Source organism: Lichenostomus cassidix, chromosome 2 (assembly GCF_008360975.1).
Source record: "Lichenostomus cassidix isolate B80296 chromosome 2, HeHo_3.0, whole genome shotgun sequence".
NCBI lineage: Eukaryota > Metazoa > Chordata > Aves > Passeriformes > Meliphagidae > Lichenostomus > Lichenostomus cassidix.
In genome coordinates, this window is record NC_139482.1 from 105,844,864 (window position 1) to 105,860,351 (window position 15,488).

At 40.1% G+C, this 15,488-nt stretch overlaps 1 protein-coding gene across 1 annotated transcript in view; it reads right to left on the bottom strand.

The window, feature by feature from the left end:
- Nucleotides 1-15,488, bottom strand: part of ZNF521 (zinc finger protein 521) — a 229,360-nt gene that overhangs the window by 194,848 nt on the left and 19,024 nt on the right. The window contains exon 5 of the mRNA XM_085049847.1: nt 11,571-11,750. Coding sequence (XP_084905973.1) covers nt 11,571-11,750 — 180 coding nt within the window. The remainder of the gene's footprint in view (nt 1-11,570; nt 11,751-15,488) is intronic.

A 15,488-nucleotide genomic window follows, 5' to 3' on the forward strand; every position in this document is an offset into this window, starting at 1 on the left:
ACTCCCTAGTAGAAATCCTTCCCTCTGCGAACATAACAATGACTTTTCCACTGGTTTCAGTGAAGCAAAGATTACAGACAACAACCTATGGACAAAAATTGAAGAACATTCTCCAGCCAGGCTAGACAGATGTTTGTGAAGGAAAGATTATCCTTTAATACGCAATATTCTAATCATAACATAAACAGGAAGAGCAAATATTAAAGCAGTTTTTGAAGTATTTCAAAGGCAGTTTAGAAGAATAATTAGAATCATACAGAAACCTATGGTTATCGACACATTAAAATAGTTCAGGACAAAGATGTGTTGCTTAGAAACTGAATTTACAGGAAAAATCAAACATGCTCAGTGTTTTGTAAAAATCTAAGCATCATTCCTGGCCACGTACTGAAGTCAGATAACAACAATAAGAAATAAACACATACACATGAAAAATTAATGATGTTAATTAATGTGTTAACAGTAAAACTGATGCGTTATGCTGAAGCTTGCATTTGTCGGAAAAAGGTGAATTAGTAACTGCCAGTTTCATTTCCCTGTGCTTTGCTTTTACAGCTGGTAGAGGCCTTGCAAAGTACTTGAAAAACTTGACCCTTCTCCAGCCTCCCCCACATGAGTCACCCAGCCTTCCTTCAGTCATTAGACTGCACTTCCTGCTGGGATCCAGCAGTAAAACAAACGAGAGACACCAGTTCTGGTCACGGTGAGGGAGGTAATAAACCAGTGACAGGTATTTTTATGAAATTTAAAACTAATTCCCATATATTATACACATTGACGAAGTGCCAATCCACGGCACTATCTAATGTAGAGCTCTATTTCAAAAGACATCTTGATGTGCTCCAGTCCATTCCCTGTCCTGAAAGCATTCTTTCCTTGTTTTTATGCAAAGACAAAATAGTTTTCTTTATTTTATATTCTTCAGAAATATTACAGACAAAAATATTAAATCACTTTACTTGTGCATGTATAACAACCGAATTTTCATAACACTGTTAAAGAGTAAATTTGAACCAGTTTCACAGATGAAGTTCCAGCGTTTCATGTCATTATTAAATCCATGACAAATACTCCTTGACCAGTTTGAATATTTCAGAAGTTGACTGCCAGTTCACCTTTTATAGTTAGTTTTAATAATAACTCTCAGTTCTATCATATCTTTATTATGTCTTCATTTTTGGGAAAAGCCCACTTTCTTCCCCCAGGAAATAAATCCCAAATGAAGCATCTATTGAGAGAAGTGATCACACTTAGTGAGAAATTTAATAACAAATTTACCCTTTTCTGTCCACAGATCCTCCTGGTATTCTAGTTTCAAACTTGCCTAAAATTACCCTAACTGTGCTAAAAGGACTGCTGTCCCCATAAACTCCTTGGGTTCATTCCACAGTGCACACAAGAGACTCATCCCTTTAAACTTCAAGGAGTTCCCATTGCAGTGTAGAAGAGAAAAATTTGGAGATTATGGAATAATCATCTCCAAATCGATCAATTTCCCCCTGAAGGTAAAAAACTTAAAGAAAGAAAAAAGTTGAACAGTTCCAGCCTTCCTTCTTGAAGGGAAGTACCCCCAGGGCATGTTGTAGAATGATCCCGATCTCTTGCTCCTGATGCTTATTAAGAGGTCACAGATCTCAGTTACACTACAGCATTCCCAAATGATAACCCCAGCTGAGGACTATGACCTCTTAGAACAAGTACAGGGATATAAAATTAGGAATATTAAGGGTTCACACTAAGAAAGAGCTTGACTCAACTCTCAGCCATTTTGGAAGAACTGTTGGAATTAATGGCATAGCTGGCGTCTTGTAACAGAGGAGATTTAGTGAAAGGGACTACAGGTTCCAGTGTTTTCCACAGATTCAGCACCCTCTGTCAGGGCTAAATTTCCACCTGATCATTACAGTGGACTTCCACAACAGAGCATTCAATACCAAAAGGTGTCTTTCTCAAAAGGCACAAGGTATAGCTCAGAACACCCTGCGTAAATTAAAAGGTGCTTCCCCTTTGTCTTAAACCAATTCCTTCTAACAGAGTCACAGTAGAGAAGCAGAAGTGACTTTGCAACCATCTCAAACAGGATATCATGCCAAGACCAGGCAGGGACTGGAATGCTTTTAAGGACCTTTCTTCTCTAACAACTCTCTTTTTCCCTAAAAAGTGGGTTTTTTAGACCCTCCAGATGATGCCTAAAAGGATAAACAAAGCCCATATGGGTGGTGTGTTAGTGAACTACCACATTGCCTGGAAGCCTTAACACTCTACAGCTGATTGTATAAACATGAATTAAGGTTTTTCTGCAACTGTATTAAGCAAAGTGTTAAAGAGCTGTGGGGCATTTTGTTACATTTGGTTTTCAAGCTATGAATTTAACTGCTGAACATATAAGTAATGATAATCTGTTGTACCTCCCATTCCGTTCATTTCTAAATGGTAATTAAAGTAAGCGCCAATAATAAAAACAGCAAGTATTTCAAGAAAATTATTTTAGAAGGTGCAGGAAATTCACCACTTATAAAGGCTAATTTGTCATGGCAACAAGACCCATTCTGTAATACACTGACAACAGATTATAAATATTCCAGAAAAACAGAGGTATAAAATAAACAACAGGCATTTACTCCAAGGTAGTTGATTCTCTGAAACACTGTAGTCAATATGGACTGTGTTTGTATACATATGCACACATGCAAGACAATCATTATTTCATTTTTAACAGTGTGTCTATTAGAATCATACACGTGAATTCCCATTGTACTGGGTAAAGGTCAGGGTAGCTATGACCCTGTATCAGCAGCAGCCTTACAATTCAAAGTCTGTATTGCTGAGGACTGTGAAAAACAAGACAAGCTTGGCCACAGGATCCATATTGATTACAACAGTAATTGGAAGGAACATAGTTATCATAGGGTAAGTAATGACTATTTTTTCTTCTTCACATATGTGCCAGCGTTGATGATTCCCCCTTCCCCCTCTGTTCCTTTCCCTGCAGGCAACCATCTTCCTTGGACAACGAGAATTAGGAATTTCAGCTGCATATATCAAATAGTGATTATAGCACTGCTTTCCCAAAACTGGGATGAGCACTGGTGGTTACGTCCTGCACAGAATGCCTGATAAAGGTCAGTGGATTACCTCATGTCATCACCTGGCAGATCTCAGAAACTGGACCCTCTTCTGAAGCAGGCGGGAGATGTCACTTGAACACTCCGAGAGCAAGGTTAATATTCAATGGGAAAGTCACAGTAGCCAAAGTGTAATGCACAGAGATACCCTGTACTGCCCATTTGGAAATGCTCTGTGAGGAAATGGCTTGACCTTTAGAACACCCAGCAGTGGCTATAAATAAATGGAACAACAGACTGTCACTGTAATAAAGCAAAGTTCTGGATCTAGCTAGGGCAGATTTTCAACAGCGTGCCAGGGAGGCATTTGAACTAACTCTGAAAAAGCCAGGGAGCTGGCCAAGTCAGCGCTTTGAAACAGGGACAGTGACAAAGGGCTAGCTTGGAAACCACAAAATATCAAAGCCAGAAGATGAACTATTTATGACATTATCGTGGCCCCTCCCAGAATCTAATGATATTGCACTCACTCACAAAAGAATGTCAGGTGCTCCTAGCTGATGCTTTCACAGTTGCATGTCAAAAAAGCACCACATAGATATGTGCTCTGCTATAGCCTAGGACTACGTTTGTAAGTTGTACTGCTAAGCACAACTTGGGAAGAAGACATTGAACCAAGGTATATTGTTTATATAAAATGGTGTCTTTGTCAGGGGAGACCTTATGGCTGTCTACAACCACCTGAAAGGATGTTGTAGCCAGGTGGGGGTCAGCCTCTTCTCCCAGGAAACAAGTGATAGGACAAGAGGAAATGGCCTGAAGATGTGCCAGGGAAGTCCAGATTGGACCACAGGAAGAACTTTCTCACTGAAAGGCTGGTTAAGCATTGGAACAGGCTGCCCAGGGAAGTGGTGGAGTCACTATTCCTGGAAGCATTCAGGAAACAACTGGATGTGGCACTTAGTGCTGTGGTTTAGTTGATGTGGTTGTTTGCTCAAAGGTTGTACTCAATGATCTTGCAGGTCATTTCCAACCTTAATGATTCTGTGATTCTAAACCAGACTCTGGTTGACAGATGCATGGTGTCTTTAAGCCTGCAAACCAGTGTACTGTTTTCCTCAAGATTCATTTGTATCTTCAGTGGAAGAGTATTTTGTTGGGAACCTGTGAGCAAAAGTAATCAAAAGCTTGGTTCAAGCTTGGCCAAGGCCCAGGATGACTGGATTCATGTTCCAGACAGGAATGTGTACCTTGTAAGAGCACTTTGGACCAACTCTGCTGCCTACTCCATTTGCCCAGTGAGGCATGGATAGCTGCAAGATGAGCCCTGAGAGCCCCACACATGACTCCAGATTATTTAAATGTGAAAGAGAGCAGAGACAGTTCTACCAAGAACTAGAGCTGATAACCCCTGCACTGGGGCTGCCTACACCAAATCCCTTTGCCAATGAGAGAACTACAGTCTCCAGCTGAGCAGCTTCTGCTGCAGAGAAGGACTTCTGGGCCAGCCAGGGGGTGTCTCTGTCCATGGTACTTGTGAGGGTATGGTGCCCTCACTGGTGCAGGGACACCAGATCAGATCTGGTATCTTGCCATTACGTTGGGAATTCAGGTTCCCATGGCATAAAATCCTTGGTGGACACGTGGAGTAGATAAGCCAAGCAAAACTCTTTCTAGTATGCGCTCAGAAAATCATCAGCCTTTTTTAGTGGTGAAAAGTCAGGCTAGAGTAAGAGGAAAACAGGAAGAAGAACTGAGGAAAAAATACCAATGAAAGATATACAAGAAACACTCAAACCCTCTTGGAAGACACTGGTTACTTCCCCTCCCACCTCCAAACAGAGCAAGAGTTCTAGCATTCACAATTAATATACATGAACAGGTTTGTTACAGGGGTTCCCCAGGTCAAGAATAACAGTTCCATGCTACAGACCATCAGCTGCTTTCTATTACAGGAGGTCACTGACAGACAACTAAGGAAGTGCTACAGGCTGCTTTTAAAATACCCAGGAGATGAAGATCTACTGGTTTTATGACTGATTAACAATCTCAAGAGCAGAGATTAATAGTTTCCAAGCAAAAGGGAAGGGGTTTATGCCTCCTTGTCCATGTTGGCTGTTCATCATGGATCCTCAAGATAAGCACAGGGGGTTTGAAGAACAGTAGGAAGGCTGTGCACTCTACTCTCACAGCTTCCAGCCCCAGCGTACAGAAGTTCCCTCCATATCTAAGAATTATTTTCACAGAATTTTGATATGAAAATCTAAGAACACAATTATCAAGACCTTCAGCTAACCTCCACAGGAGCATGAAGTTTTGCATATGAACTTCTGTACGGCAGATTCTGTATAGCCTTGGCCATTCAGTACTGCATATAAATCTTCCATCCAAGTCCAGTGAGAGACTTTGCATTGCTCTTTGAATTCAAAATTATGATGTTTGGAGGCAGACGCTGTAGTTACCACCCTATTTCCCTTTTTCCCCAAATCTCAAGGATTTGGAGTTGCAGATATGGGTCCTGGACCACATAATAATGAAAGGATGTGAGGCTACAAAATGCAAACTACAATGTGTATTGGCTGGGACAGGAAACTGGAGGTGAGGATCTGCTTTCTACTGTCTGTCAAACAGCATATCATTTTGTGGAAAAGAAGTCAGAAGTCTGTGGTCCAAAGCAAATGGAAAAGTAGAAAAATGTCTCTCTAATACAGCAACTGGGAAGCCCTTTATGGAAAGAGAGGCCTGAGCTCAAGTCCCCAGTCCAAACACTGTTTGTCTTTTATTCAATAACTGTTTAATGTAAAATCCATATGCAGTCCTTGGTGCAGGAATTCTCAAGAGAAACAGGGTGACTCTCTCAAGTGAAGTAACTGTACTTGGCAAACAGTGCTTGGCAGTATGCCACAAACTGCAATGAGGCAGATGAATATGCTTTTGGTGCATCGTATATTTAACTTCTTAGGGTCCTTGTCCTCAGAAGCACTTTGATCAAGCTCAGATTTTTCTCTGTGATGCTGAGATGACCAAGGACCCTTGCCATGTACACTTTCTCCACACACATAGTGGAAACTGAAAAAATAATGTCAAGAAATTCAATATATTTGGCCAGGATTCTTTTTCTTGCAGGAAGAGCTGTTCTAGCAAGGATATCAAAGCATGGTAACACCAAACATTCACAAGATTTATCTTGTATTCTCTTTGTGCAAAGCATACATCCTTTGGGACAAAATCCCCTGGAAAGTTTTCAAGTCTTCTAGTGAAGGAGATGGTCCTGGCATTACCAGCTCATTCAGAAAGATGAAAGATTGCTGGGCAGTAGGAACAAATGAGGCATCTGAGAAGGAAGGAACCCATTACAGTGGAATCTCTGTGTCCTCCTGTTTGCTAAGTCCATGATCACTCATGGTGCATGCCCTCTGTGAAGCTGTTATGAAGCTCTTATGAAGCTGTTATGTCATGTCTCATATCTAGACATGAAAAAAAGTGTTTCTCAGGATGATGATGAAAATTAATTTTGGTCATAATTAGAAACACAGAAATACTGACTTAGCTAGGACTTCCCACCCTTGTGATACTCCAGGGCTGGTGGAGAGCAGCACTCAAAACAATGGGCCCCTAACACATCTGCTGGAATTATTTTCAGATGGCATGTGAGAAGAATCTCTGAGCAAGGCTAGAGGGCAGGACTGCATCTCTTCATTGGCAGGGGACACACAGCTATGACCAGTAACCCTTTCAATTCAGAAACAGCTTAGGTGCTAACAGGAATGGCTATCAGCTCTGCCTGACATCCTTACTCAAACTAACTGAGCTCTAGAACTAAGCTAGAACCCAAAGCATAAAACAGAGTCTGACTAACCACCTAAAGGAACAATAAATATCCCCAGTGGAGAAATATCTCATGTTGTTTCCCTCACAATACCCTTGGCCTTGAAGCTAGGACTGCATATGATTCAGCAGCCTGCTTTCAGGCAAGTTTTACAGCCTGTGGTGCCAACAGGGCTAGTAGGGAAGTCCTGTAACATGAACTGGGTCTACTCATGTTCAGGTGGAGAATGGAGGATTTATGTGCCAGCATGTCCACTGCTGCTGAGTTATTCAGCAACTCAGCCAACTAGACTGGCATGTTCACTTCATGTTTATGCTCCTTGTTCTAATATTACTCTGGTTATGGCTGAGATTTCTGATGCCAAAGTGACCTACAGGATGTAGAAGAGTACCAAGCTTGAGCTGGATACCTCTGCACACAGAGGCAGCCAGTGGAGAGGCAGTTCTCACACAGACATAGGAGACTTCATAAACCAGGATCCCTGAGGACTGAAAGGGGAAATAAACTGCACAAAGCACTGTCCAGGGAAAAGGGATTATAAATCAAGCTGGAGACAATAAGAGAAAGTGTCTAACATGTTGTGCCCTACCAACAGCATATATGGCAGCAATGCAAAAGTTTCTTTTCTTGATGGCAGAAGAGAAGGTGCAGTTGAGGGTTCATCAGTAATATACTCTATTTGATCCTGCATTCAGTTTTCTACAGTGAGATCCAAACTGACATACTAGAAAGACATCAGGTTCATAACCATGCTAATTGGACATGCTTATAAACACAACATAGAGTATGACAAGTGGCTTGAGTTATTAAATGAAATGCTGCAGGAAGAATACAGTGAGAAAAGCATTAAAATCAGAGAGATGCACTATTAAATCCATATTTTTATCGCCAATCTTTTGTAATTACTAAATTAATATAGTTCAGCATCATATCTGTCCTTGGTTACAAGTATTGCAAAGAATTTTAACTTTTCCCCCATTTATCCATTATCTGTATTCCACAAACATCACAGGAATTGTCAGCAATTAACATAAATAAATCATCACCTTTTCAGAGAAAGCTTCAGTACAAGAATTTCAGATGATAGCAAAAAATATTACTAAATAGCTCATGAAGGGCCTGTTCCCTCCCCCACTGAAGTCAATGGGAATCTTTTCACTGACTTCAATGGATACTGGATCAGACCCAAATTGAAAAGATCAATAGCGCACACATTAGGATAAAAGAGCAGCTATGCCCTCCTCCAGAAAAAAGAACATGAGCTCAATTCAAACAACAGATTACAGAAAGGAACCAGTTGGGGAGAACTTTTTTCTCCTCCTTTGAAAAAATCTGCAAGAGAACAGCAATTCAAGATCCTGAGAGCTAAATCTTACAGAGTTGTAAGTAACTCTCATCTTCCACTGTCCTCTGAATAGGTGAGGGTGACTGACACTTTGAGGGATTGGGAGCACTGTTTAATAAACCTGCTCCCTTCTCCTCATTCCTGGCTTTGGTTGAGAGTACCTAATGAAGATTCAATAAAGCAATTTTACTCCTTCCGCTGAACTCTCAAAACTTCAGAGGAACACATCTGACATTTTCAAATGCAAAAACTAGAAGCCCCAGTATCAATCTGAGAACCTTAAGTGGCAAGCCCCATTCTCAAGCATGCTACAAGGTTGGCAGAACTAGGGGCAGTCAACACACTGTGACACTCAAATGACATATTTCACATTCAAGGTTTTACTAGAGGGTTGCCTTAAGCCATTGTTTTGCCATCCTGTCTCCTCCATCACCAAAATTGCTGATTTTACCCAATATAACTGAATGGAAAATGACCATACAACTGGATCAACAGTTCATAAATTTTTGCAGTGCAGCTCCCTGTGTATCTCACAAAGCACCTCAGTGAAGCTCAGAAAAATTCACACAAACTGCAACTGAAGAATAGGATTTGGAGGGCTTCACAACTTAAATGTGGCCTTTAGAGGATGACAGACCTGATATTTTAATGTAATGGACATCTTAGGTAACTCTTCCATATCTGAGACTCAGATTGGAAAAATCTGACATCAAGATAGATTACACACTCTGCCCTTCTCCAGAGAGGACAGTTGATCCAAATAGCAGAATAGAGTAGAAAAAAAGTAAATTTTGTAAACCTCTCACATTTCATGAACACCTTAGTGACAGACATGTTTGTAGGCATATTAGTAGACACCCTAGAGTGTCTCCCAGTTTCTGTGGGACTCTTCCAAAAAGGGAGAGCCAGAGCAATTATGTAACACGCTCTTGTATCAGAGGACTGGTAGGAGAAAGGGAGGTGCAACCAGCCCTCCTTGGCAACACCTACTTTTAAAAAACTTTTGAGAGTGGCACCCAAAGGTGCTTGTGAAAATCCCAGAGAAAGACAAGAGTCCAGGGAGCTTGCCTAAAATGCTAAAAGCAAACTTTATTTTTGTCAAATATATATTGTGCTTCAGAAGAGAAAGGTAGGCTTGTTTCTGTCAACTGTTTGTCACTGATTATCTAAAAATAATCTAAGCCAATGAGGTTGTCTTAAATGTTGTATTCTCATGTGAGGTCACACATGCACCTTAGGACCCTGCATTGAATCCACCTCACTAACCACCTACTTAGTATCTTTTCGCTTAAGAAGAAATCCTCAACTCCAGCCACGTCATTCAGAGCCCCTTTTCAACTCTAAGGGTGTATTTAGGTCATTTATATTTAGAAACAGAGGACAGTTGGCTTTTTGTCAACTTCGTACTCCAGAAGGGTGTGTGGTTTCGGTTTTTGTTCACTTCATTAGCTTTCAAACAGCCTGGTCTCTACCAATTCACTATCACAAGTTTCCTTGAAAGACAGGCAAAGATATTTTTAGGAACTTAAACAACTTCCTTCAAGATTCATTTTCATTTTCCCATCCTCTGCTATCATACGTGTATTCCTATCTTCACATAGGCACCCCAGTTTGATTAACCCAGCATCCTTATTTTTACTCTCATTTAGCAACACTCCTCTCAGCAAGAGCTGCTGTGTTCAAGAGCAGTGGTCCAGGATTCTTCCTACTTACTGCTCTCCTCACCTGCTTTTCTTCATTTTCTTAACCCAACTGTGCAAGCACTGTTCAGTGCATTCTGCTTGTAGCTTTAAAGCAGAGAAAACTCTTGGTGGAAGGGGGCAGCAAACTAACTAACCAGAAAGGAGGGACAGCTGCATCAGGACAAGGTAAAAAAACCACAGGGATGAATAAATGGGATCTGAGACAGTGAAGGGGAGAGCCAGGGGACTGAGGCAGGGGGAGTGCTTTCTGGGAGAGGGAACCAAGAGACAAGTTAAGCCACTAATTTTTCAACACAGAGCAGAAGAAGAAGAGAGGTATGAAGAAAAGGAGAGAAAAATGTTTAAGTTATTTCAAGTCAAGAGAGACTATCCATACTGCCAGAAATCATGAGCACTGTAGACAAATATATTCTGGAAGTTTGTAGGAGTGATTAGAAAATGATTGAATTGATTGTATCTCAAGTCAGAAATACATTTTACAGGCAAGAAAAGGCAAAGTAATATATTAGTAAAAGTAAACACTTCTTGCTGCTGCAGATTTTCATCTTCCATAATTTGAAGTGAGGATTAAAATAATTTGACAAATTCACATTACTTCCTCAATCTTTCTTCTGCTGCTATCCACTAGTTCCTCTTCTGCTCATCATCTTTTCACTCTTCACTCTCAAGAGCAGTACTGCTATCTGACTTTTATGTCTCATTTTGACAGGGCTTAGCCTATGGATCTATTAGAACCAAAACTCGGGAAGCTCTCCAAACATGAGCACACACAGACACTTTCTAAAAGCATTCCCAAATGGGAAGGATAGTTTTTCTTACATACAAAGCCATAATCAAGAAAGGTTTTTTAACATCACTACACAGTAAGTACATTTTACACTGTACAGGCTAAAAATAAAACACTATCTAATAAAAATATAAATGCCTTTCTGTTGACACTGAGTCTGTTTGGACCTACAGTGCATACCATCAAAAAACCTACAAAATTTAAAGGGCAAAACTACTTCAGCAGATTTCACATGTTTTTTTCAGTGAGGGAGCAGTCTACAATAATTTCAAAGAGGAATCTGTGTGCTATACAAATCCATTCAACCAGCTCCACTCAGTTCAGTAGTATCTGTTCAGCACTCAGTGCTGCCCCTTGACTGAAGCTGAGATTTTGTTTTCCCCTCTAACAATTTGCTTAATTCCTCTCAACTTTCAGTTACTGATTACTGTACAGTCATTTGTAGTTAACAGATTAGACTAACACAACATCCAGCTCAGATCTGCAACATGCCTTTGTGCAAATTCATTCATTATGTGACATTATGCCACTTAAGCCCCACTTACAAATGCCCTCTGCATTCACAAGTGACCTAGCAAAATACTAGGATAAGCAAAGCACAGAAAGCTGTACAGTATGAATCTAGAAAACACACAGAGCAGTCATATATCCTTTGGTATTAAGGAAATTTATAATGCTCCATTTACAGTACAATCCTGTCCCAAAATCTGTTTATAAAGGTCTCAACCAAGCATTCAATTGCAGGAATAAAATAACTGAGAAAGGAGGGCTATCAGAAGCAGAGGAAGGGAATCAGAAATAGAGCAGTGCATGAAGCCACAAAGTGATAAGTATTGTTTACCTGTCAGTTGACATTGATTAATCTTGTGTTCTGTGATATCGCTCAGCGACTCAAACACCTGGAGGCAGCTGTCACAGCTGTGCACAGCTTCTTCTTCTAACTCCTCCCCTTCATCCGGCCTTTTCTTACAGTCTAGCACATCTCCATCTTCTGCCTTGTCTTCTAGTTTACAGTTAGGGTCTGAAAGAAAATCAAGACTGTGATGTCAGGCATGTAAGAAGAGAACATTTAAAAAGAAAAAAAAAAAAATCAAAATAGGTTCTTGTGCAAATGATGAGAAGAAAACTATCTGGCATGAGCCTGCAGCACACTGTAGAATTTATTGCTAAATAAGCAAAAGAGGCTTTTTTCCTTATTTTTCTTCCTAATCTCAGTGAAAAGCAAATTTCCCTTTTACTCCCATAAATGCAGCTCCATTTCTCACTCAAGCTATTCTTCCATGCTTCAATGTTAGATTTGTCAATTTTATCACAGCTATTGAAGCTGCTTTGATCATCATAAGAAAGGATAAACCACCTATGCAATTAGTTTTTCAATGAAAAGAAAAATCAAATCAATGAGTGTGCAGGAACTTCTTTTCACTCTTAACTACAGCGTTTCACAGGAAATTACCAGAATTAAGAGACTAACAAATTTGATTTACATAAACATGAAATTAATCTTGATTTTACAACCCACTCCAATACTCCATCACCACACTACTTGACACAAACAAAGCCCTGGAAAGCTTATACCCTGGGCCAAAATGCTACTCATGCTCTGAACTTGTGTATGACTAAAGACACTGCCAATCAAGTTCATGTGTTTGCCAGATCATGCAAACCTGGAAATTAACTACTGTAAAAGCTAAACAGTGCACAAACAAAGCTTCATCTGTTTGATTTATTAACAGGCATTTGGGAGATAGAGGATAGCTTCAGCCTCAGATCAGCAGCCCTGAGCCCAGCTGAAGCTTCTAAACTGGAAGAAATGAGCAGCCTCATCACCAACCCGCGTGTGCAGAGACACCTCACAGCTCACTGCACTCCCTCAGTTCTGCAGATGACCAACTCTGTGAGATAATGTGTAGCCTAGAACTTTTCTTCCTCCTCTGAGGAGGAACAGAGTAGCTTTAACTACTCCTGACTTTTTGCCCATTTTACTAAAAGCTTCCTTAAAAAGACAGAAGTAAACCAATCTGTCTTCCCTAATAAAGCAAGCTGGCACTTAAGTTTGTTTTTCCTTGGGAACCACAGTACAACAAGTGAAAAGTAGAAGAAAAAATGGTTGTGTACATTCCAGCAAAATGAATGCAAGTGTTTCACCACTTTTCCCTTTTCTGCTTTGGCTGCCTCATCTTTCCTTTTAGATATTTGAGAGAGCTGAGACTGAAACAAGTCATTTTAGAAAACAAGGATGAACTCACACAATAACAGGAGATTGTGCAAGTATATTTTAAGATTATATGCTCTTTAGCCAAGCGGGTGACTAACCAGGATTAGGCTCCCTGGCCAGGGGAACAAGGAGGTGGTATCTGTGAATGCACCTTATTTAGCCTTGAAATTGATTAGGATCACACACAACTCCTTGGAAGAGGAGAAACTAAGCCATGCCAACAGTGCATTCATATTGGGGGTGGGGTGGTGTGTGAGGAGAAGCAGGAAGGCAATTCCACTTTAAACCACTCATATCCGCTCTCAGCATCCTACAGTAATCTGGGCACAGCCATTCCTGTATTTCTTGCTGCCCACAACCAAGGTCATAGCTTTCATCATCTCAGTGTATCCTTTGGTCCATACTGCTGCACCCTGCCCTTCATCTGTGCAAACACAGATGGACCCGCAAGCAGAAACTGGAAATGACCCATGTCAGGAAGTCTTTCTCATGCCATGTGGCTTGTGATCAAAACCGAGGAATTTCTTTGACAGGGGTAAAGGGCAGTATTTATTTTTAAGGGAATTATATTACAGGGAGAAACCAGATTGATTTTTAAAAATAAAAACACATTCTGAAAGCAAAAATATATTTGCTGTGCTAAAGCCCTGCCTATGCACTGAGTCCTTATATGACAAATTACATCCAAAAGGTTCTTTCAAGAGTGGAAATTTCCACTTGGGCAGCTACTTCCAAATAGAAGAGTAGCCTGCAAGTTCACAAACCAAAAAAGTATGCTAATCATAAAAAGACTTTATGGTATTTTAGATACAGTGAATGCCCTGAATATAATAACTTCCATTGTCACTTCATTTTCCAAAATATTTTGAAAGATTAATAAAAGCAGCTAGGAGATCACCAGGTTCTAAACAGTTCAGAAAATGAAATAATTGTCTTAACTGTTGCAAACTGACCCCAACATCATTAAACACTTGTTGGAAGGCAGCATGTGCACGCTGCATACTATTAGTTGTTCAGCTCAAGCTCCCAGTTTCATCTCATAAAATTGACAGCACTCAGGGAAATGTGGGCACTAGGTCTGAATTTTAACATGAGTATTTAAATGCTGCACATAAAGTTTACAGACCTGTTTGTTTTAAAATAAGGGTAGTGTCTGACTCTGCTCTAAGTACAATGCTGAAGGAAAGAAAAGGGAGGGGAGGGAATTCTCGAGACTCACTGTTCAGAAACACTTGCATTTTACAGGAATTCAGCAACACACACACACGTAGGCACACATGCACCCCTTAGTGCACAAAAGCCTAAAGAATCACTCAATTTAAAGCTTCATACTTAGCGACCAGTTATTAAAATTAGAATCATTTTAAGACTAATAATGTTTTGCTTCTCCTTCTGCATTTGCAGATATAAACTCTACAGGGACAGAAGTCAGTCAAGCTTATTCCCTTCTGCTGCAACTTTAGAATACATGCTCTAGCCAACTGGCACATTTGTTTTTAGGTCAACACTTAAGTGGGACCCTCTGGGACCTAGGTTCGAGTTTAGCCTATGACAGCTTTGTGAAATGAGTTCTGGCAGTCTCAGCCCCTCTCAATGAATGCATTTCCACTGTGATCTGCTTCTGTGAAGAGATGCCACCACCAAAATAAAAAGATATTTAAAGAGAGCAAATATAATTTAGAGGCTTTGTGAATAGATGGTTTTTCTATTGCAACAATAAATATCTTCCATCAAGAGCTGGTCTAACCTTAAATAGTTACTCAAATTGAGGATAAGCTGCTTTATTTGAGCAGCTCTTTTGAAAGACCAGAATAAAATATTTTATAAATGCAATATGCATTTATCTGTACTTTCTCCTTAACCTCTTGTTCAAAGCTCAGGCTCACATATAGACTTCAGGGCAAATGTCATTCATCTCCACATTTCTTTCTCCCCTGTATCTGCAACAATCGCAGCCACAATTCCCTCAATAAAAGATGGAGTTCATAGTAAAATTACTTTTCCTAACATCTGCAAATACCACTCTGATTTCCAGAGGCTTCCTTGCCCTATTTTGGAGGCAGCCTATGCACCAACTGAAATTTTTCAATACACATCAGCAACAATACAAACACATAATCTCCACATTCCCATACCACTGGAAATTATCTAGTGTAGAAATGAATGAAGGTTGCTTTTTGAAAGAGAAATAAATTCCTCCTATTAGGGCACTTAAAAAAAAATAAGAGAAAGAACAGTTGTCTTCTGTTCCTGACTATGTTGACATTATTTATAAATGGAAATTAAAAGAAGCATGATTTTCTCATTACTATGTTCCCTGGCAGGTGGTTCTCCCCTTCCCTTCTTCCTCCTTCTCATAAGGGATGTTATTGCTGTAACTTGGTCTAATAAAACTGCAACTTTGGGGAAAATGAAAAATTGCATTGGCTTAAAAGTGTTGGAGGCAATAAAGCCATGGACTTCAATTAATTTCAAGTATGGGAACGGTTTAAGGCCAACCAGCAGAAATTCTATTCTGCCCATGTAAAAATGAGGTTTCACCAC